At 39.2% G+C, this 24,934-nt stretch overlaps 1 protein-coding gene across 2 annotated transcripts in view; it reads left to right on the top strand.

The window, feature by feature from the left end:
- LOC114023401 (N-acetyllactosaminide beta-1,6-N-acetylglucosaminyl-transferase-like) overlaps window positions 1-24,934 on the top strand; it is an 85,078-nt gene that overhangs the window by 36,616 nt on the left and 23,528 nt on the right. The window contains exon 3 of one of the 2 annotated variants that reach the window (XM_027836043.1): window positions 5,716-8,046. The exons of the other annotated variant lie outside the window; for it this stretch is intronic. Coding sequence (XP_027691844.1) covers window positions 5,716-5,906 — 191 coding nt within the window. The 3' untranslated portion in view covers window positions 5,907-8,046. Of the gene's footprint in view, window positions 1-5,715; window positions 8,047-24,934 lie in introns of those variants that run through there. 2 annotated transcript variants of the gene reach the window in all.

The raw sequence follows: 24,934 nt of genomic DNA, 5'->3' as shown, positions 1-24,934 counted from the left end.
GCTGCTTGTAATATTTTCTCCTTGACCTAGGAACTCTGGAATTTGGCTACAACATTCCTAGGAGTTTTCCTTTGGGGATCTCTTTCAGGAAGAGATTGGTGGATTTTTTCAATTTCTATTTTGCCCTCTGGTTCTAAAATATCAGGGCAGTTTTCCTTGATCATTTCTTGAAAGATGATGTCTAGGCTCTTTTTTTGATCATGGCTTTCAGATAGTCCAATAATTTTAAAATTCTCTCTCCTGGACCTATTTTCCAGGTCAGTTGTTTTTCCAACGAGATATTTCACATTGTTTTCTAATTTTTCATTCTTTTGGATTTGTTTTACAGTGTCTTGATTTCTCATAAAGTCACTAGCTTCCAATTGCTCTATTCTAATTTTTAAAGAAGTATTTTCTTCAGTAATCTTTTGGACTTCCTTTTCCATTTGTCCAGTTTTGCTCTTTAGGGCATTCTTTTCTTCGTTGGCTTTTTGGACCTCTTTTGCCATTTGGGTTAGGCTATTTTTTAAGGTGTTATTTTCTTCAGTATTTTTTTGGGTCTCCTTAGCAAGCTGTTGACTTGCTTTTCATGATTTTCTTGCATCACTCTCAGTTTTTCCTCTACTTCTCTTACTTGCTTCTCAAAATCCCTTTTGAGCTCTTCCAAGGCCTGGGACTGATTCATATTTTTCTTGGAAGTTTTGGATGTAGGAGCTTTGACTTTGTTGTCTTCTTCTGGTTGTATGTTTTGATCTTCTTTGTCACCAAACTAAGATAATATAGTCTGACTCTTTTTGCGCTGCTTGCTCATGATCCCAACCAATTATTTGAGTTTTAAACTCTTTGTTAAGGTAAGAGTCTGTTTCCAATGTGGAGAATGTACTGTCCCAAGGTTCGGGGGTGTGTACAGCTGTTTTCAGAGATACTTCTAGGGACCTGAAAAGTGTCAGTTCTTCCAAGGTGCTATAATGAGGGGCAAGGTGTTTCCTCTCCACTGCCACAACAAGCTCCACAATGCCAGCACTCCTCCTCACCCCAGGACTGCCCCTCAGAACTGGGACCCAGATCCAAGCATGGGCAAAGCAAGAGATTCCTGCCTCAGCACTGGCAAAGAGAACCCTGCATTGCCCCTCTGATCAGCCACTGGATTCCCCCTCAGTCTGTGGGCCCGAAGCTTAGAAGGCAGCCGCTTCCCTCGGGGCAGCTGAGATCTAGCTTCTTCTTTCACCGCAGTCACAGATTTTTCCCTCTGACCTTCTAAGTTGTCTTTGGCATTCGTGGGTTGAGAAGTCTGGAAACCACCACAGCTGCCCGCAATTCAGTCCTCTGAGGCCTGCTCCAGGGTCACTGTGGCCTGAGTGCCCACGCCGAACTCGCTTCTCTCCCAGCCCAGTGTGATAAACCTTTCCCATCAGCCATCCAGGTTGTCTTGGGCTGGAAATTTGTTTCACTCTGTTTTTTTTGTGGGTTCTGCTGCTTTAGAATTTCTTTAGAGCCATTTTTGTAGGTATTTGGAGGGCTTTGGGGGAGAGCTCTAGCAAGTCACTGCTTTCCCTCTGCCATCTTGGCTCCGCCCCCCTCTTTCTTCTTCTCTCTCCTCTTCAACACACTCTTATTCCAAATCAGCCTTATCTCTACTCAGTCTCACCTACTGGGAAGCCCCTAACTGCCACTTTTATTGAATCCTAAGGAACTCTGCTAGATTGTGGGAAATCGCACCTCGACCTTCAACCTTTTACTCACCTCACAAGAACTGGCTGTCCCCAACAATGCTCATCTTCTCTCCCAACCCTAAGCTCAAAGACAGAACAGAAGTCACTGGACTGCGCCTTGCTCTCTAGCATTGTTTGTTGTTGTTGTTCAGTCATGTGAGTCGCGTCTTAATCTTCATGACCCCATTTGGGGTTTTCTTGGCAGAGATACTAGAATGGTTTGCCATTTCCTTCTCCAGCTCATTTTACAGATGAGGAAGTTGAGGCAAAAAGAGTTAAGTGTCTTGCCCAGGATCACAGAATTAGTAAGCGTCTGAAGCCAGATTTGAATTCACAAAGACGAATCTTCCTGACTCCAGGCCTGGAACTGTATCCACTGTGCCACCTCACTGCCCCTTGCACTGCTACCAGTGCATTAATCTACCACCAACAGTCCATTCTTCTTCACTTAAAAGTCTGTTCCAGTAGTTGACAACACTTCATCCTGGTCTTTGTTGTTACCACCTACCACCTCTTTTTTTTTTCTTTTTTTTTTTTTACTTTTTGGTGAGGCAATCAAGGTTAAGTGACTTGCCCAGGGTCACACAGCTAATCAGTGTCAAGAGGCCAGATTTGAACTGACATTCTCCTGACTCCATGGCCAGAGCTCTATCCATTGTGCCACCTAGCTGCCCCCTACCACCGCTTTTCTATGGAACCTTCTTAGAGACTTTATCATCTTCACTGATGACTCAGTTCACACTCTGCTCTTATGGTTCCTCACCTTGTTCCACTCTACCAACTACTACTCCATTGATCATTCACTACCATGACCAGTCAGGATTGCTGTCTAAAATCTCAAACCCCCTTGTTCACAAACTAAAATCTCCTCATCTCCCATATATCCAGAGCATAGTCTATGCTGTAATCCAATTCTATAATCCAGTTTTTCTAGATTCATGAAATCTGTTAACTCACTTTTGAATCTATTTGACTCTCTACATATTGTAGACCACAGTGGTCAGCCTCTTTGTTGTTTCTCTTATCAACCCCATAGATTACTCTGCCCTCGACTTTTGGTTAAGCCAGCTTCCTGACCACAGCATGTTTCTGGATAAAAATCTACAAACACATTCAGAGCTGGGCCATTACCTTCAAATGATATCTCATCACTGCTCAGCCAGCTCCCTTACATATTTTTTCTTGTTTCTTCAGTGTATTTCTCCAGGCAATCCTTCAACAAGTATTTACTTCTGAAAAATGCTCTGGAAAAGGAAATGGCAAGCCACTCCCATATTTTCGCCAAGAATACCCCTAGTAGGGGTCATGAAGTGTTGGAAACAAGAGAAAAAATGACAGTATTGCTCTTGGTGCTAGGGATATGAGTACAATTAATAAGAATAATCATAGCTGTCACTTATATAGCACTTACTATGTGTCAGGCATCATGCTAAGTACTTTACAAATATTAGCTCATTTGATAATTACAAACACCCTGGGAAGTAGCTTCTATTATTATTTCCATCTTACAGTTGAAGAAACTGAAGCAAATAGAAGTAAGTGACTTGCCCAGGATCACACAGCTAATAAGTGTCTAAGACTGGATTTAAACTCAGGTCTTTCCTGACTCTAGGCCTGGTACTCTATCCACAGTGTCACCATCTGCCTCAATGAATGAAACAATCTCTACTTGAAAGAAACATACATTCTAATGGAGGACCCAACCTGTAAATATATGTAAATGTATGCAGAATAAATATGAAGAGACCAGATGACAAAATAAAAAGTAGTTATTATATACAGGGTGGTTTTGGAGGGAGGGCTCTAGCAGTTGAACAGACCAGGAAAGGCTTCAGTTGGTAGATCATGCTTCGAGCTGTGTCTTCAAGGAAGAAAAGGGGATTATCTGAAGCAAGAGGTTTGAGAAGTCATTGCCTTCAAGACCTGGGAGACAGTTGCTGGTACAAAGGCACAAGGCAAGACACAGAGCATCTTATGTGCAAAACATAGAAAAGGCCAATTTGCCCCAGTTGCTGGAAGTAGTGTGATGTCCAGTGAGGCTAGGTTGGGGCAATGTTGTGATTGGGCTTTAAAATGAAAAACAAGAGAATTTCTATTTGATCCTGTAAGCATAGGGAGCTACTAAGTAGGTGAGTGACTCAGATTGATGTTTCAGAAAAATCACTTTGGCAGGTATGGAGCATGCACTGGTATAGGGAGAGCTTCATCCCTCTCTGGTTTTATAGGTGATATACCCCTCTTCCTTCCTAAGGCTATCAAGTATCCATTGTACCAATCACATCTACCCTTGTCCACTCTAGAATCTTGACCTTTCTCTTTCTAGCTTTAGTTTCTCCCCACTGAAGGGCCCCTTCCCTCTGCCTTCAAATCTACTCAGGTGTCCCTGTCTTTAGCCCCTCTAAAACAACCTAATCATTACTGTACTGCTCTTCAAGCTGCCATCTTTTTCCCCCTTTCCATTTACCACCAAACTCCTAAACCATGTTCTTATTGCTTCCTTTTTTCACAGCTAACTCATTCCTCTCAAATCTAACTTCAGTCCCCATTACTCTAGTGAATTTCTATTTACTTCTCAATTGCCCAAATCCAATATTGTTTTCTCAATATCCATTCTCTCTATTGCATTTGACACCCTTGATCATTCCCTCATTGAGATTCTCTTCTCTCTTGGTTTCTCTCTAGCTGTGCTTCCTCTGTCCCTTTTGCTAGTTCCTCATTTTTCATCCTGATTATGAGTAATCTCCAGAGCAACTTTTGATTTATGTTCTTTTCTCCTTATATTCTCCCTTTGGAGAATTTATGACTTTAGTGTGTATAACTCCCAGATCCACATATCCAACCCTTTCTTTCCTGAACTCTACTTGCCTTATTGAACATTTCTATTTGTATATACCTCTGATATCTCAAATTCAAAAGTCTAAAATTAAACTCCTTATCTTTCCAAAATAAGTTTCCTTCTTGATTTAACCATTCATCTGCTACCATTTTCCTGGGCATCAAGGCACAAAACTTTATGATTATCTGACTTGTAGCACTCCCTTGCCCACAAGATATCATATTAATCACCAAGTCTTATCTTCCATAATTGTCCTTACATCTATCTTTTCCTTTCTAGCCTTGCCGTTATTATTTCCAACCTTGATTATTATAACAAATTCTCAGTCATTCCCAGCTGCACAGCCTTGACAAACTCATCTGAAAACACCACTTTCCCAAAATTCTCTTCCTCAGAACCTTCAATGGCTCCCTATTACCTAAAGAACAAAATCCAGGTTCCTTAAGTCTGGCATTTAAGGTCTTTTACAATCTAAATTCAGCGTGCCTTTCTAAGTACTATTCTACACAACTACAATGCTCCAGAAATTCTGACATGCACTAGTTATGTAACCTTGGATACGTCATTCACTCTGAGCTTAAATTTTTTTTTCAGTAGATTAAAGGTATTAAACCAGATGACTTATAAGAACAGCAGTAGTAGTTGACATTTATATAACATATTAAGTTATACCTTATTTTAAGTTCCTTCCAGATATTAAATCCTAATGTGCCTTTTTAGCCCTATAACTCTATGCACACTATTCCCTCTGGCTTTTGGTCGTGTCATTCCCAATGCTTTTTCCATATAGGTAGACACTACCCATCCTTTAAGAAGATCTCTTCTTCCATTCAATATTGCTGGCCACATTAGTCTATAGTGATTTCTCTCCTCTCTACACTGTTAGGTACTTATAATGAGCACCACTTAAATGCCATTAGACATATTGCTATCCTGGCTTATTGCATTACAGCATTTAATTTTTAATGTGTGAGCCCATGTCTTCTCTAAGATTGCAAGATCCCCATCAACATGGATCATAATGTCATACTTCTCTTGTATTTGCATACTACTTTAACCAGTGCTAGGCACAAAGTGATCAAGGAGCAAAAAAATATGCTTCTACAAATCAAATGCACACCCTCCATCCTTTGAAAACAAGTATTTGGTATTTTTAATTCTTTTTTCTTGCTCTCTCGTCATTTGCAGGTCACTATGTACGTGGAATTTGCATCTTTGGAAACGGTGACTTAAAATGGCTATATGACTCCCCAAATATGTTTGCTAACAAGTTTGAGCTTAAAACATATCCACTTACTTTAGAATGTCTGGAACTGAGGCTTAGAGAAAGAGCCTTAAACCAAAGTGAAATTCCAGTACAGTCAAGCTGGTATCTTTGATCCTCCACGACTCAGGATTCAAGAGAGTCAAGGCAGGAACAGAAGCTTAGTTAATGACTTTCAGTTTGGAAAGGAAGCTCTTTATTTCTTAAAGACTTGGTCTTTATCAAGTCACAGTTTTCAAGAATTAGCTCTAAAATGATGATGAACATTTTGGCCACCCAAGATGAAACACTGGCTAAAGCAGAAGCTGGTTTCCAAGTCATGAGCATGGACTGGTTGGGTACCTGTGACTTTTTTCATTCTACAAATTTCATCTATTGATATATTATAGAAACAATACTTGGGCCTTTATTATATCTACACATCAGATATCCTAAGCATGCTGAAATATAAAGAAAAAAGCCTAGTGCTCTTGTTCCTATGTCTGCAACAAAGCATAATTAGTTTGCCCCCAAGAAGGAATTATTTCTGATTTATAACAGTGCCACAATGAGATACAGACAACTTCCATGTTCTTTCTAGCATATATATATTCTTAATAATAATTAGATATCTGGTTCTCTTTTCCCCAAACCCAGGCTGGCAGAATTGAAGCCAGACATTGGTTCTTCAGTACTGCTATCTTTGATTTTCTGTAGTCTAAAGATTATGTATATTTTCATGTCTCCAGCAAAGGATAGAGCAAGATTTGAAGCACTGAATGATGTCTACTTCATTGAAAAAAAAGTCTGTGAAATTGTCCTTTCTCCATTACAAATTCTGGGTTTTCTGTGTCCTTAGCTCTCTTTTATATTTACCCACTGAGCAAGGAGTTGTGATGCCAGCTTGGATATTTGCTGGAGAGCAGCTGTGAAATGAAGAAAATTTCAACTTTACTGAAGCATGGATTTCTTCTCTGTGTGTATGGGGAAAACAATGCACTTTTATATGTCTGTGGGATTTGAAAAGGAATGAATTCTTAAGTGCTACTTGAACTCTCTGATGTATCAGAGCTAATCACTACACCTTCCCATGATTCCTTCCATGCTGTTCTTAATAACAGCATCCCAGAGAGTAGATTGTACTCTGTCTAGCAGAGCTTTACCTTGAGCCAGTATAAAATAGCTTTGTCAGGTAGTATCAGCTATAGGAATATAAAACAGTACAGATTTTGTTTCCATTCTCCTTTTTAATAAAATAAAGCAAGTAACTCTGGGCATTCAATCACAGAAAGAAGATTCTAAGTTCCTGAAAACAAATCGAGGCAGTTACCTCAGCACGAGGAATTGTAGAGGTTATAGAGAATTGTATAACCTCGTTCTTTTAATGTAACATAATCAGGGTTTAAGATACCTGCACCTGAGTTTTCCAGAATTGCTGTCAGGGCATGGAGGCTTCAGGTTAGGGGACCAAGTTGAAGGGAAAAGAAATTGGCCAACCACCTTGAGAGGAAATGTTACAGGTTCTTTGGTAACTGGTTCCTCCTGTTAAAACATTCCATTTGTTTTTGAAACTGGAACCTACTCAGAAGGAGAGTAGAAGTCACAATTTTTTTTTTTGTAAGAGGAAGAGTCAATCATTTTGTATTACACTGTGGCATCTTAGGCCATTTTACTGTGATCAGGAGAATGTGTTCCAACTATGACAAAAGCCAGCCTCCTCAGTAACATTTGATTGAAGTCTATGTTGGCATCCCATGAATACTTTGGATTGCTCCTTTTTTTCTGATTAAAATTCTTACTAGAGAATCAATAGTATATATTTAGGTAAAAAAATGGTATTTTTTCTTCTGTAATTTGTGCTTGTTCAAAGTTATCCCTGTGTCACATGTAAGGGGACCAACTTTGCCAAAGGGAAAAGTACGATTTTTCCAGTTAAAGAATAAACTGTGACCAATCAGAGGGAAGACCAACCAACTTGTAACCAGTGATGTCAGAAAATAGATTCTGAAGATCTACATAAATAAGCTGGAAGCAAAAGACTGTTTTATACACTGGACTTTGCCAGGAGAAATCTTTCAGGAATAGATGTTTACACGTCAGCTACAGCTGTCCTACATACTTTCCAGGGGGAACGTTTTGGAGGGGAGCCTCAAGCTGATAGATGATCACTGGCCTGTTTGGCATGCCCTTAAACTACTGATTATGTCTTTGTTTTGAATGACTTTTGTGTTATATTTTCATTGAAATAAATTAATATATTGCTGTCTACCTTTATAGGACAATGTGTAGAGGTTGTTGGTGTTGTTAATTGGCCAGCTGATTAAAATCCTTTGAGAAAAGCCATTATACAAAGGCAGTTCTCACATAAAAATTCATTGATTTAAAGAAAGGAGTTGAAAGAAAATGAGGACTTTCTTCAGTTTGCTGTGAATAATTCAGAGCAAAACAGTGGTGTCATACTCATAGAAAGAGATGGAACACCAGACCATATATAAGCATCGCTGAGAGTTGCATATTGATTTAGAAAACCACATATTAACATCCATGTTTTATTGCATTTTTATTTATTTTGTAAAATATTTCCCAACTACTTTTTAATCTAGTTCAGGCTACAAAGGTGCCACTCTTTTTGACATCTCTGGCCTAAAAGATGTCATCAAAGAAATAATTAATTGGAAAAAGAGATGGACCAGTCATATGGCAAGAACAAGGGATAACCATCCCTATATGGTTCATTAGAATTCATGCAATGTCAAGAGAACATGAGGATGGTTCCCAGCACATTGATTGGACCTCATGGCAAATGTAAGGTTGCACATAAAGAATAGGATGGGGAGGAGGACAGGGGAGGAAGGAATGATGGGTTTCGGTCTTCATTATTGGAGGGAATTAACCACATTGATGAACTCTTAGAACTTATGCAGTTAGGTGGCAAAGTGGATAGAGCACAATGGTCCTCAAATCAGGAAGACCTGAGTTCAAATCCAGTCTCTGCCACTTACTAGCTGTGTGACCCTGGGCAAGTCACTTAAACTCAACCTGTTTCCTTATATGTAAAGTGGGGATTATAATAGTACCAAGTGCTTTTCAAACTTTAACCAGTGGTGTACTGGAGCTCACTCCAATCAATTTAAAATTTTCATTGTGATCATTTACATCTCAGAAATCAGCAAATGCTAATAAAACAGAAGATTGATTTGTTGTTTTGTTGATTGTCTAGATTTTTAAAAGTGATGGATAAAATGCTAATAATGCAGATTAAACTCAAAAGTGTGTCCTGTCTACATTTTTTGTTTATATTTTTTTCTTCTGAGCTCTGGTTGTTAAACATTTAACAGAATACTCCCTGTTTAAAGTACTCTATAAATGCTTGCTAGCGATTATTATTACAGATCCCTTGGACTCCCAACCAATTCAAAATTACTTTAAGGATCTTCCAAGCAATCTATGTATCATTAAATATTGGGGTTTTTTGATTGTATTTTTTTTTATCAGTGACTTTAACTGAAAAATTTATCCAGTGACCAACCCAATAGTACTAGCATTCCAAACTTATCTAGACTGGTCCTCAGATTGCAGATACCATATATTACTGGGTCTTTATTTGAAACATTTCTGCCCTGGGAGAACCTTTTACTAAATGGGTTCTGTTTTTCTAGCCTTTGAATAAACAAATTTAAAAGCACTAGGCATTTACAATATGCTAAACACTAGTAATACAAATGCAGAAGTAGAGACAAGCCTTGCCCTCCAGAAGTTTACATTCTAATGAGTGAGATGACACATAGGGGAGCAGTGGTCAGGAATGGGTGTTTTGGTTTCCAAAGGTACAGAGATGGTGAGTAGAGTCATAGGGGGAGAAGGTTGCCACATACTTTTCAGTAGCAGTGATAGTATTGATTTGATTATGGTTCCAGAATTACAAAGTGGGGGGATGACTAAATGAAACCTATTTGGAGCCACTTAGGTATTGTGGGCTACCTATCTCCCCAGGTTGTTGTGACAACAAAATGAGATAATATTTGCAAAGTGCATTTCAAGTTTTAACCAGTGGTGTGCTGGAGTTGGCTCTAACCAATTTTAAATTTTCAGTGTGAGCATTTAAAAATCAATAAATGCTAATCTCAAAAATCAATAAATGCTAATCTCAAAAATCAATAAGTGCTAATAAAAATTGATTTACAGTTTTGATGATTGTCTAGATTTTTGTAAAGTGATGGGTAAAATATTAATAATGCAGATTAGACTTAAAAGTGTGTGCTGTATACATTTTTTTCAGAGATCTGGTTGTTAAATATTTACCAGCATACCCTGAAATACTTATTAAGATGAGGGTGTTGGAGGGCCTAGAGAAGGTATACTAAAAGATGGTGGGGAATAAACTAACCTTTGAGAACATACTTTGGAAGCATTGGAGCATGATTTTAGTAGAGGCTTCAAAATTCAAAAGAAATAAATGACATTTCAGTTGTACCAGACTTTTCATGACCCCACTTGGGGTTTTCTTGGCAAAGATACTGGAGTGGTTTGCCATTTCCTTCTCCAGATCATTTTTACAGATGAGAAACTGAGGCAAAGAGGGTTAAATGACTTACTTGCTCAGGGTCACAGAGCTAATAAGGGTCTGAGGCCAGATTTGAACTCATGGAGATGAGTCTGATTCCAGGCTTGGCACTCTGTCCACTGCACTACCTAGCTTCTGGAGAAGGAATGGCAAACCACTCCATTATCTTTGCCAAGAAAACCCCAAATGCTATTACAAAGAGTCAGACATGACTGAAAAACAACTGAACAACAAATGACCTTTTAAAAACACTTAATCTTTTAATAACATGATATGAATTAGTAATTATGTCTGGGTTAAGATGATTATGCTTGAAAATATTGAAGTATCCATATGGTGCTTTCTAATATTATGCAGAGAAGGTGCTAGCTTGCATTAGTGGAAGAAGTTCCTTATGTTGAATTTCCCCTACCAGTGAGATCATAGGTCCAATCTCTATCACTGTCCCATGTGACACCATACTCAATACTGTAAATAGCACATTAAGTTCAATACCAGTGCCTTTGAATCCCCATGTCTTAACAGATTAAAAAAAAAATAGGACTGGTTAAATATTTCCGCTAAAGCAGGAATTCTTTTTTACTCTTTTTTTTATTCATTTATTTATTTTTAGTTTTCAACATTCACTTCCACAAGATTTTAAGTTCCAAATTTTCTCCCCATCTCATCCCTCCCTCCACCCCAATATGGCATGCATTCTGAATACTCATAATCTGCCCTCCCTTCTATCTCCCCTGCCCCTTCTCTTACCCCCTTCCCCTTCAATTTTCCTGTAGGGCAGGATAGATTTCTATACCCCATTGCCTATATATCTTATTTCCCAGTTGCATGTGAAAACAATTTTTAACATTTGTTTTTAAAAATTTAGGTTCCAAATTTCTCCCTCCCTCCCCACCCACCCTCAATGAGAAGGCAAGCAACTCAATACAGGTTATACATGTGTAGCATGCAAAATACTTCCATAGTAGTCATGTTGTAAAAAACTAAGTATATTTCCCTTCATCCTATCCCGCCCCATTTATTCTATTCTCTCTTTTGACCCTGTCCTTCCTTAGAATTGTTTCCTTCTGATTACCTCCTCCCACAATCTGCCCTCACCTCTATCATACCCCTGCTCTCTTGTCCCCTTCCCCCCTATTTTCCTGTAGGGTAAGATAGATTTCCATACCCAATTGTGTGTGTATGGTATTCCCTCCTTAAGCCAAATCTGATGAGAATAAGATTCACTCATTCCCTCTCACCTTCCCCCATTTCCCCTCCACTGTAAAAGCCTTTTTTTGTCTATTTTATGTAAGATAATTTACCCCATTATACCTCTCCCTTTCTCCTCCCAGTATAATCTCTCACCCCTTAATTTTATTCCCCTGATATCACCCTTTCATCTTCAACTCATCCTGTGCCCTCTATTTATCTATATCTATCTATCTATCTATCTATCTATCTATCTATCTATCTATATATATACATACATATAATCTTTTCCCTCCAACTACCCTAATACTGACAAAGGTCTCATGAATTACAAATATCTTTCCATGCAGGAATGTAAACAGTTCAACCTTAATAAGTACCTTATGATTTCTCTTTCCTGTTTACCTCTTCAAGTTTCTCTTGAGTCTTGTATTTGAAAGTCAAATTTTCTATTCAGCTCTGGTCTTTTCATCAAGAATGCTTGAAAGTCTTCTATTTCACTGAATGACCACTTTTCCCCTGAAGGATTGATTATACTCAGTTTTTCTAGGTAGGTGATTCTAGGTTGTAACCCTATCTCCTTTGACCTCCAGAATATTATATTCCAAGTCCTCTGGTCCCTTAATGTAGAAGGTGCTAAATCCTGTGTTATCCTGATTGTGTTTCTGTAATACTTGAATTGTTTCTTTCTGGCTGCCTGCAATATTTTCTTCTTGACCTGGGAACTCTGGAACTTGGCTACAATATTCCTAGGAGTTTTCCTTTGAGGATCTCTTTCAGGAAGTGATCAATGGATTTTTCCATTTCTATTTTGCCCTCTGGTTCTAAAATATCAGGGCAGTTTTCCTTGATAATTTCTTGAAAGATGATGTCTAGGCTCTTTTTTTGATCATGGCTTTCAAATAGTCCAATAACTTTAAAATTCTCTCTCCTAGACCTATTTTCCGGGTCAGTTGGTTTTCCAATGAGATATTTCACATTGTTTTCTATTTTTTCATTCTTTTGGATTTGTTTTATAGCGTCTTGATTTCTCATAAAGTCATTAGCTTCCAATTGCTCCACTCTTAATTTTTAAAGAAGTATTTTCTTCAGTGAGCTTTCGGACTTCCTTTTCCATTTGGCCAATTCTGCTTTTTAAGGCATTCTTCTCCTCATTGGCTTTTTGGACCTCTTCTGCCATTTGGGTTAGGCTATTTTTTTTTTATTTTTAGGAAATTGGGATTAAGTGACTTGCCCAGGGCCACACAGGTAGTAAGTGTCAAGTGTTTGGTCTGAGGCCGGATTTGAACTCGTGTCTTCCTGATTTTAGGGCCGGTGCTCTATCCACTGCACTACCTAGTTGTCCCTAGGCTATTTTTAAGGTATTATTTTCTTCACTATTTTTGGGGCCTCCTTTAGCAAGTGGTTGACTTGTTTTTCATGATTTTCTTGCATCACTCTCATTTCTCTTCCTAGTTTTTCCTCTACTTCTCTTACTTCCTTCTCAAAATCCTTTTTGAGCTCTTCCATGACCTGGGACCAATTCATATTTTTCTTGGAGGCTTTGGATGTAGGAGCTTTGACTTTGTTATTTCTTCTGGCTGTATGTTTCGATCTTCTTTGTCACCAAAGAAAGAGTCTATGGTCTGACTTTTTTTTTTTTTTTTGCAAAGTTTGCTCATGATCCCAGCCAATTACTTGAGTTATAAACTCTTTGTTGAGGTAGGGGTCTGCTTCCAGTGTGGAGAATGTACTGTCCCAAGCTTCGGTGTTTTCTGCAGCTGTTTTCAGAGATACTTCTAGGGACCTGTAAATTTTCAGTTCTTTCAAGGTGGTATGATAAGGGGCGAGGTGTTTACTCATTTTCTGGCTCTGGTCTATGAGTGACCACAAGCATTCTTTTCTACCTTGGAACTGTGAGGAGGATTTCCTCTCCACCATCACTACAAGCTCCACCATGCCAGCTCTCCTCCTCGCCCCAGGACTGACAGCCAGAACTGTGACCCAGATCTAAGCACAGGCAAAGCAAGAGAATCCTGCACCAGCAAAGAGATCCCTGCAATTCCCCTCTGATCTGCCACTTGATTCGCTCTCAGTCTCTGGGCCAGAAGCTCTGGAAGCAGCCACCATGAGCGAGGGCTGGGGCTGGGACCAAGCTTCTCTCTCACTGCAGTCACAGACTTTTTCTACTGACCTTCCAAGTTGTCTTTGGCAGTTGTGGGTTGAAAAGTCTGGAAACTGCCACAGCTGCCCGTGATTCAGTCCTCTGAGACCTGCTCCAGGTTTGCTGAAGCCTGTTTTGCCCACATGCCCATGCAGAACTGTGTTCTTCTCCCTGCCTGGTGCGATACACCTTTCTGATCAACCATCTAGGTTGTCGTGGGCTGGAAATTTGTTCCACTCTGTCTTTTTGTGGGTTCTGCTGCTCTAGAATTTGTTTAGAGCTATTTTTTACAGGTATTTGGAGGGGTTTGGGGGAGAGCTCAAGCAAGTCACTGCTTTTACTCTGCCATCTTGGCTCCCACCTCTAAAACAGGGATTCTTAACATGAAACCATGAACTTTTAAAAAAAATTTTTTTGTTGATTATCAATATTTTATTTGTAATCCTGTGTATTTTACTTTATACTTTAAAAAAATATTCTGAGTATGGATCCTCAGAATTTTACCAGACTTCCAAAGGAGTCCCAACACAAAAAGGTTAAGAAACCCTGAGTTAAAGCAATATTTAGATCCTTTTGGTAGATTCATTTCCCACACTCCTTTATGCCATTCTTTCACTCAAATTTTCCATGGTTTCTTATCTCCTATCCTATGAAAAACTCAGATCATCTGATTAACTTTCAAGATGGCCATGTATGACTTTCAAATTCATTTTTGCCATTCTCATCACCTCTCCATTCTTTTCATTAGTATCTTCACCATACTATACTTAGGCTTTATCTCCATGCCATCATTCAGGTAGATCTTCCATAGAATCACTTCCCATCCTTCCTCTTTATCTAATCAAACTACCTGTTCTTTAAGTCTCAGAGCAAATCCTCTATCTTCCAAGCTATTATAGCCCACATTTATCTCATTTCTATTTCTTATTTAGCATCTGCAGTACCTCATGCCTGGGGGATCATGCATCACATAATTTACCACTTAATTACATCCTATCTTATTTTACTGTTATTTCATGTATATTAGACTTGTCACCCAATAGATTCCAAATTCTTAAGGTCAGGGAACTTGCCTCATATTTCTTTCTTCCCTAAAACAACTTGCCCAATATTTGTTGTTATTTTTCAGTTGTTTCCAAACTCTTAATGACCCTATTTGGAGTTTTCTTGGCAAAGATACTGGAGCGGTTTGTTGTTTTATTCTCCATCTCATTTTACAGATGAGGAGACTGAGGCAAACAGGGTTAAGGGACTTGCCCGGGTCACACAATTGGTAAACTGTCTGAGGCGAATTTGAACTGAGAGGTCTTTCTTTCTCCAGGCCTGGCACTCTTTCTACTGTGCCACCTAGCTGCCTTTGCCCAATGTCAGAGATCAATTATTTGGGTGTTAGCTCTAAATTTGGAATCACAGTCAGCTTCAGATCCCCATTCTGCCATTCATCTCTTGTCAGAATTTGGACAAGTTAATTCACTTCTCTATGCCTTAGTTTCCTCATCTATAAAAAGGACTACTTTCCTATCACAGTGGGTTGTTTGTGAAGATCTAATGAGATGAGATATGTAAACAATTCTGTGAATTTTAGTGGTGTATAAATGTCTTGCGTTCCTCTGGCCAAGCCATTTAATCTATCAAGGTTCTAGGCAGCTCTCAGACTTTAAATTGCAGACAAGGTACCAACCTGCATTAGTTATAAATGTCAATTGGGTGAAATAAAAAAGGAAACCACAGGTCCCCTTGCATCTTTCCTCCCGTCGATGTCAGAGCTGAAATGAATCCCAGACTTTTTGGTTTAATCCTGACTTCAATCAAATAAATTGTATTTTTAATGAGGTTTTACAAAAGAAATATCTCTTAGAAAGATAATATGTCTTGATTTTTGCTCTGGAAAAATAGGATCACTAACATAGAAGCAGAAAATGAATTGAGCAGGCTACCTTTTGACTGGGGCCCAGCCGTAGGTGAGGCACCTCATAAGACCTCAGAGACTGACTAGAACCCTCACCCACCCCTATACACTCTCTGCCCACCCTGCAACAAGCAAGAGATGCTGGTTCTGCTTAGCCATAAGAAAGGAGAATAGAGGAAGGAAGCAAGAAAGGGAGACAGCACAAAGTCTAAAGGCTAAAGTACAAAGCCTTGACCCAGTTTGGGTCAAGACTGTCCCACTAGTACTCAGGGTAAGGACCAAGGTCAACCTACCCTATATTCCCCCAACATGAGTATGCTGAGATAGCTTTGCATACCAACCTTAAAAGTCTACCCACCAGCAAAGGGGAAAGAGCCAGAAATTGAGGAGAAGTAAAACAAAACAAAAACCAAAACTGAAACATCAATGATTCCAAAATAAAACACCCAAATAAAAGCTTGATGGCAAAAGTTGATAAATTAGCAAAGAGAATCCTAAAACCAGAAAGAAGAATGAAGCAGCAAATGAAACTTCTAAGAGAATATAAAGCTCTTGACAAACATTAATACAAAAGGAAGTTAACAAATGCCTGATGAAATACAAAATCCTAGGGACTCCCAAAATAGCATGAACAACAATAAGAAACTACAAAATGATTCAAAAGAGAAATGAAATTCATAAAAGAAGAAATGAGGAATGAATTTGGATCAGAACTTAGAGCACTCAATGCAGAATTTTAAAATTCTATCAGGAGATTAGGAAAAAAAAAATGAATCCATGATGGAGAATTTCTTTTAAAAAGTGAAAGAGAGATTAATAGATTATAAAGCAAAAATATTGACACGGAAGAAGAGAAACAAAGAACAATTTTTTTTAAATGCATGAATTCTATATAAACCAAAGTGTCTGACCTTGAAAAAGGATGCACAGATATAACTTCAGCATCCTAGATTTCCCAAAAGACCACAAACTTCAAAAAACAAAAAACAAAACCTGAATACTTGAATACAGACAAATATCAGTGGAAACAATCCACAAGAATACCACTAGAAAGACAAAAAAAAAAAAAAACATTTCAAACTCCAAGGCACATAATTGCCAAACAACAATTTCAGTGGAAAAATTTGCAAGCAACCAGTAAGAAGACCTTCAAATATGAAGGAAAAGAAATTTGAATGACACAAGATTATTCCATAAACTATGTGAAATTGCAGAAAGGAATGGAATGGTATATTACTAAAGCAATGGTAATCTGAGAGCAGCTAGGTGGCACCGTGGATAGAGTGCCAGGCTTGGAATCAGGAAGATTCATCTTCATCAGTTCAAATCCGGCCTCAGACACTTACTAGCTGTGTGACCTAGGGCAAGTCACAACTCTGTTTGCCTCAATTCCTTGTCTAGACAATGATTTGCAGATGAAAATAGCAAACCACTCCAGTATCTTTGCCAGGAAAATCCCAAATGGGGTTATGAAGAGTCAGACACAACTGCCCAGCAACAGTCTTTGGTTCTTATGTCACAGTTTCGTTTTTTTGTTTTTTTCCAGAAATGTACCCCACCTAACCCAGTAAGTCTTCCCTTTTAACAAAGAAAAACTTAAACAAAAACAACTTTACATAGCAACTAAATCCAACAGTCATTGCCATATTCTGCAGCCATAATTCCCCCCATACATACACACCTCCAAGGAAAGAAAGAGGGTATATTTCTTCATCTTTCCTCTAGGAACAAGACTGGTCATTGTAATTATGTCATATTCTGCTATATTTTATTGTTCTATTCTTGTTATATAAATAAACTGTTGTTCACAAAAACAAACCCCAAAATCTGAAAAAGTTTTAGAAAAAAAAGTATTAGGTCATTTGGTAGAGTAGAGTGAACAGGAAAGGAGGTGTGGCTCTATCTAGAAAGTTTACACTATAACCAGTTTTGATACCCATATGAGTCATGCATATGTAACCTTCAGCAGCCTTGCCAGAGGGGGCAACTTGTGAACTAGGTAGATTGAGATGGATATCAATAAATGTAAACATTCAAAGGGAGTTGATTAAAATAATCTGAATCAACGGCATCTTCCTCACTACCTGTTCTCATCTAGAGCTTGATAGAATTCCTTTAAGCATTTTCCACAAAGCCAGCACCCACAGGGGAATATCAGCCCTTACAGACTGAACACCAGTTGGGAGTGGAAGAAATTCATGATAATCAAAGTAAGCATGAGACACAGCTTGTTTGTTTGTTTGTTTTGATGGACTAATGTCATAGTTATAGCAGTTTGTGAATTCTGTTACTGACTCAAAGTCTCTGCCAAACCTGGCTGAGCACAGAGGAAAGCCTGGGGCACTAAGGAAAGTTAGGCGTGAAGGAGCTTTAAAAACAAACAAACAAACTTTAGTTTGTATTCATTTCCTTATTATAATAATTTCCTTATATGCCTTTCCTGCCCTACCTCCCCTTACTATCCTCCTTACTACCTTATAATAAAGAAAAACAATTAAGGATAATAAACTTTGCTAAGATAATATATCCTGTGCCCATTTATCTACTGAAGAATGACTCTCGGTCTCATATTTGTATCAATTCACTACAGATCTTGGAAATCATACTTTTAATAGATATAGATGAGGCAAAGATTTTTTTCTCCCACTCTGCAACTCATAAGAGGGCACTTGCAGAGACAATGTGACTCTTTGATGACTCAGTTCTTCCAGAGGGAGCTCCGGGAGAATATCTGTTGATGATAATGATAACTCACATTTATATGTATAGCACTTTAAGATTTGTAAAGCACTGTTCTTTGCCTGAGGAACAGGAAAGGAAATAAATGATAGATTCCTCCAGAGGAATGAAGCCTAACACACCCCTACCCTGAGGAGACAACCAGACAATGATATCAGGGAAGTGCTGCCATGAAATGTAAGTGAATTGGATTTAAGTGAGGGAGGGTTGTACAAAGTCACCAGCCTTACTTTCTCCTAAGGAGCTGTCTGGGTCCAACAGCCAGATATAGATCTGGACAACTGGAGATGGTCAAGGATGCAGTGGTGGATCTTGGCCTTTTCAAGTAAAGGTCTTTAACAGGTCTCAGTTTGACTGAGGCAATGCCCATTCAGTGATTAAGGCTTAATAAGAAATGAGGCAGAGAATGGCCTCTTTACCTAGCCCAAAAATAAATAAATAAATAAAATCTGGGAGAGGAAGACCTTCAAGGTTTATGGCCAAAACAGAAACAATTGCTATGTTCATTCATTCTGAACCAAGCAGAGCCAAACAATGACCAAGTAGGGTCTGGCATGGGACCTATTGTTGGCCAATCAATGAGAGCCTGAGTAATTTGGGATTTAAAAAAAAAAAAATCAGATTAGATATGGCAAAACAGAGTGGAGTACTGAGTTAAGAAGGCCCTGGAAATCTCTCAAATTGGAAAGACACAGAAAGAAGAGCAAGGAATTCCTCCTACTAGAAATACAAGACTGACTTTTATACCATGTAAGTGTGGGGCACCTCATTTGCAAGAGAGTGAGGGAGCTGTGTCCCTCAGTCAAACCCCGCCAAGACTGAGCTTACTTAGGTAGCCAGGAGTCAAATGGGTAGTGGAAAGAATCTAAAAGAGGAGGTGAAGGATGAGTCCTTTGAGAAAGGAATTGTCCTTAGCAACAACCTGGAGACTGGATATGCCCTGATCACAAGGCTTTACATTTTGCCAACAGCCAGGAGCATTCTGGATACCATGTCCCATCACAGGAGACATTTTCCAAAGTGTTGAACTGCCTCCAAGAGGAAGAAGTCTGACTTCCTACTGATTTGTGAGTTCTCTTTTGAAGATGGTAGTGATGGGGCAGGAATTTGGGCCCCAGAAAGGAAAAACCCTGGACTTTCCCACATGGCCAAATCTCTGGCTGTTCCCCTGAGGCTATATTCCCATCAACTGGCCTTTCATTGTGGCTACACCCAATCTCCCCTCCATTGTTTTACCTCCCTATGGCCCCTGGCCATTTCCCACCCTTAATCCTAGCTAGGCTCTATTCTCCCTTGGCCAAGAGGTCCAGGTCCCAGGAGTTCTGTTCACCCCAGCTTACTAGCCAATCCCATCCAGATCTCCTTAGGCCCTTCCTCCCGTCACCCCAAACTACTTGGCCATTCCTAGATCCTTCCCATAGTCTTTCTGTATATAAGTTCCATCTTGTCTCCATTAAGATGCTCTATTCTTAGAATCTAGTCAATAGCCCATAGATGCTCAGATTCCTTAAGAATCTAGCTAATATGACGAATCTTCAATAAACCTTGTTTTTGGCTGCACGAAGGCTTGGGTCAAATTCTTTCGGGCAGTACCCGGGTGTCACGATTTTGGGATTCTAGGACCCCTAACCTCTAGACCGCATCAGTAGGAGGCTGGTTGAAGTTGGAAAAACTGCATGTTATGGTCACTGTTAAATCCATATGTGTGTGTTTGTGTTTGTATGTGGTTAGATAAATGTGTTATATATCTTGTTTAATTATGTGCATATTGGTGTGTCTAAATGTGAAACCTTTGAGAAACTCTCATGAAGAAGCAGTATGGTATATAATGGAGGGAGTGCTGGGGTTTGGAGTTGGGAGTACAAATACCTCCTCAAATCACTTAAAAGCTATGTGACCATGGGAAAGTCTCTCAACTTCCCTCAGCCTTACAGTTTTTTCATCTGTAAATCATGATAATAATACTATCCTGGTTAAACTTTTACTCTCCCCGAACCTGACCTGAGTTTTATTTTTAGCCATCCGTGAAGGTAGTGAGATGAAATTTTAAAAACGCTGAGCTTTGGAATCAGGGAATTCAGGTCCATTCCTGGCTCTGGAATTAATTAGCTCTCAGACCACAGGCAAATAAGTCAGGTGAATTAGCATTTGTTAGATACTTTCTATGTGCCTGGTGATGGGGTTGGGATCTGGGCCTCAGAAAGGAAAAACCCTGGACTTTCCCACATGGCCAAATATCTGGCATTCACCTGAGGCTATAATCCCATCAACTGGCCTTTCATTGTGGACCTCCCTATGGCTCCAGGTCATTTCTCCATTCTCCCTTGGCCACGTGGTCCAGGTCCCCGGAATTCTATTACCTCATAGACTACTTGACCACTCCTAGATCCCTCCCATAGTCTTTCTGTATATAAGGTCCATCTTGTCTCTATTAAGATGCTTAGATTCCTAAAATCTAGCCACGGCTGAGATTCTTATAATCGAGCCATTGCTTAGATTCTTGAAGTCTAGCCACTGCTTACTCATGTTCAGGCTCTTCAAGAGTCTGCCTAATATGATGGATGTTCTAATAAACCTTTTCTTTGGCTGAAAGAAGGCTTGGGTCGAATTCTTTCGGGCAGGACCCATGCGTTGTGATTTTGGGGTCCCAGGACCCCTGAACCCCTAAACCACATCACCTGGGACTATGCTAAGGGCTGGGGATACAAAGAAAGGCAAAAAAAAAATCTTTGTTGTCAAGGAACTTACAGTCTAATTGGGGAGACAATATGCAAACAACTATGTATGAACAAGCTATATACAGAAAATAATTAAGTGGAAAGGCACAAAGGGCATAGAATTTCAGCGGTGGAAAGGATCTCAGAGGCCAGCTAGGCCAGCCTGTACCTGAACAAAAATTCTCACATGCCTCCCAAACAAGCATTATCTAGCCTGGGGTGGGGAACCTGTGGCCTAAAGGGCACATGTAGCCTCAAGGCCGCAGGTTCTCCACCCCTGATCTAGCCTGAACACCTCTAAGGAGAAAGAGTCCCTCACCTGTGAAGGCAGCCCATTCCACTTCTGTATAGCTCAAATTGTTAGCAAATTTTTCCTGCTGGCAAACCTAAATTTTCATTTTTGTAACATCTACTCATTGCTTTTAGTCCTGCTCTTTTGGGCCAAGCAGAACAAGTCTATTCTCTCTTCAGCATGAGAGCCCTTTAAATATTTGATGACAGCTGCCCTGCTCCCCTTCCTCTTTGATGGCCCTATAGCCTTCCTATCATGCCTGGGGATCCACTTGTAACAGCTTCTGACACGTAATCTGCTTCTGACCCTTTATGTGAGGAAATAAGTAAACACTCAATTGGGGAATGGCTGAACAAGTTGTGGTATATGATTGTGATGGAATACTACTGTGCTATAAGAAATAATGAGCTCATTGATTTTAGGAAAAATGTGGAAAGACTTGCACAAACTAATGAAGAGCAAAATGAGCAGAACCAAGAGATCAAAAGAACATTGAATATAGTAACAGCAATATTGTTTTAAGGATGACTTTGAGCGAATAAGTTATTTTATCTATTAAGAAAACCCAAATTAACTATAAAGGACATATGAAGAAAGATGCTATCTGCATCCAGAGGAAAAAAACCCTGAAAAATAGATGTATGCATAAAATTATTTTACATACATACATCTTGGGGAGGAGAGAGGAGAAGAAAGAAGGGAGAAAAAAATGGAATCCAAAATCTTATAAAAAATAAATATTGAAAACTATCTTTACATGTAATTGGAAGATATAAAATACTATTTACATAAAAAAAAAAAGGTTAAGTATGTTCAGACTAGAGAGGTGCCAAAGAGCACAGTAAAAATAAGCTAGGTAAGGGGTGAGCAAGAATGGAATCAGTCAGGAGAGGAATGGGTTAATCTCAGAAGAGCTGAGAGTGATCTCATTCTATCACGTCTACCCCAGCAGATAGTTGCTTCTACTATCCTCAATCTCCCATTAATCTGCAATCACTCCCTGTCTACTGACATCTTCCCTACTACCTACAAACCTCACCTTGATTTCTCACTATCTCTCACCTCCCATATCCAATCAGTTGTCAAGTTCTATCATTTCTAATTTGGTAACATCGCTCATATAATCTCTTTCCTTTCCTCTGATACTGCAACCACCCTAGTGCAGGCCCTCATCTCCTCAAACCTAGACTACTACAATAGCCTGCAGGTTGGTCTGCCTGCCCTAAGTCTTTCCTCACACTAGTCCTTCCCCTGTTCAGCCACTAAAGTGATTTACCCAAAATGGAGGTCCAATCATGATGCCACATGTTCCCCCCCCCCAATAAACTCTGGTGGCTTCCTATTACTTCCAGGATATAATATAAAACCCTCACTTTCAGTACATGATAAGTCAAAGAGAAACACAAGTAAGAAAGAAGCTACAGAATTGCCAGTAGGTGGTGCAGTGGATAGACAACTAGACTTGGGGTCAGAAGACCTGACTTCAAATTCAGCCTCAGATACTTACTAGCTGTGGGGCAAGTCACTTGACTTGTCTCAGACCTGTTTCATGTGTAAAATGGGGACAATAATAGCACCTATGTTCTAAGATCATTGTAACAACAAAATGAGACACTATTTGTAAAGTGCTTTGCAAACCTTAAATCACTATATAAATGCTAGCTATCATCATCATCATCATTATCATTAATTCAACAGAAGCCTAGAAAAATTAGACTTAAAAAGACATAAGATGAATATTGAAAGGATTTACAAGAACAGTTTTGTTTTTATTTAAATGTGAATGGAATATTTATAAAATTTATTCTCATTCTATGGTATAAAGAACTTATAAATGAAGAAAACCAAATTTTAAAATATTACTTTTACAGATCATCAAATGGTTAGAATAATTATCAACAAGGGAAAAGTTTTTACTTTTCTGCTCATTTTGCCCTAAAAAAAATCTAAAAAATGACATGCTTCATATGACTGAGTCTAAGATGAAATTCCAGAAATAGTAAAAAAAAAAATTGTCAAGGAAAATGATGATAATACAAAATATCAACATTTAAAGGATATAATGAAAGCAGTTCTTAGAGACAAATGTATTTCCCTGCTTGCTATGTAGCAATGGGGAAAAACATTCTCCTGGCAGAGTCCCTAGCACGTACCTGACTGGGAGCTCTAGGGAGATAGAGAAATGAACTGAAGTTTAAAGGCTCAGAGCTGTTTCCCCTTGCCTGGAGGAGAAACTGTCCCAGAGGTACTATCCAGAACATGTAGATGAAAAAAAGGCTCTGGATGTGCAATTTAAGAAAAAGAAAAAATGGTCCAAGTCTGAATGCATATGGAAGGTGAGTAGTTTCAACAGATATAATCAGATATTGGTTATTAATTCTACTAGAAACAATGGATTGTGCCAGGCCTGGATTCAGGAAGACCTGAGTTCAAATCCAGCCTCAGACACCCTCTAACTGTGTGACCCTGGGCAAGTCACTTATACCTATTTGCCTCAGTTTTCTCATCTGTAAAATGAGTTGGAGAAGGAAATGGCAAACCACCCTAGTATCTCTGCCAAGAAAACCTCAAAGGAGATCACACAGAGTCGGAAACAACTGAACAACAACAAATACATGTGTGTGTAGGCATTTACAATAGATATGAAAGAGATGCAAGGTATTTCTTAAGGGAAAGGCACTAACAGCTAAGGGAATCAGAAAGTTTCATGTGGCATATTTGCCAAGAAAATCCCATATTGGGTCACAAAGATTTGGATATAACTGAAAAACAGCAGCAACAACATTAATTCTATTTTGCTTTACCTCCACCCACTGTGGCCTTTGGGGAAGTTGAAATTCACATTAAGAGTCTGTAGGAGACTCTTAGCTCTGCATGTGCTGAGGCTGCACAACTGGTGTGGGCCCACTGCTGCGGATGTGTGTACTGCAGCCCTCCTCTACGTTCAGTGGCCAGATGGGACAGTCTGAGGCAGAAGGTGATGATGTCAAAGCCACTGGTCATTGCAATACCAAATGGTTAAGTGCTCACTCGTCTTCCCCTCTTGTTGCAGAGAGAACATATCTTAAATCCAAAGTTTTCCTGTGTTTTAAGGTTGTTTCTATTTCTGTTTTATTAGCAATGATGGCTTAGATAAAAAGTTGATTGATTATAGCTGCTCTGATTTGTATGGAACCCTCTTTTCCATACATTCGCCTGAACTCTTGTATCAAGTTCTACTTAACTCTGTGCTAACTCTTCTAACTTTAGACTCCATTCGTGCTTCCCATCTCCCCTTGTTGAATTCCATATAACCGAGGAACTTTGGTATGTTCTGGCTTTGCCTTGAGTTTCCTCACCTTGAGTTTACCTTCTCTTGGATCTTAGTCTATGGTCATTTTTCTTCCCTGAGGGCTCTTCTCTCAGGCCCTGGTAATTGCCCCTAATCTTTGCAATGTCTGTCCGGTTCCCCCCAGCAATGAGGATATGAATCTTATTCTTCTTGAGTCATTTTTCTTGACTGTTTATTATCCCTTTTGGGGTTTTCTTGGCAAAGACGCAGAAGCAGTTTGCAAATCCCTTCTCCAGCCCAATTTACAGATGAGGAAACTGAGACAAACGGGTGAAGTG

Source organism: Vombatus ursinus, unplaced genomic scaffold, assembly GCF_900497805.2.
Source record: "Vombatus ursinus unplaced genomic scaffold, bare-nosed wombat genome assembly UNPS02000577.1, whole genome shotgun sequence".
Lineage (NCBI taxonomy): Eukaryota > Metazoa > Chordata > Mammalia > Diprotodontia > Vombatidae > Vombatus > Vombatus ursinus.
The sequence above is the reverse complement of the archived record's forward strand: the minus strand, read 5'-3'. Positions and strand labels throughout refer to the sequence as shown.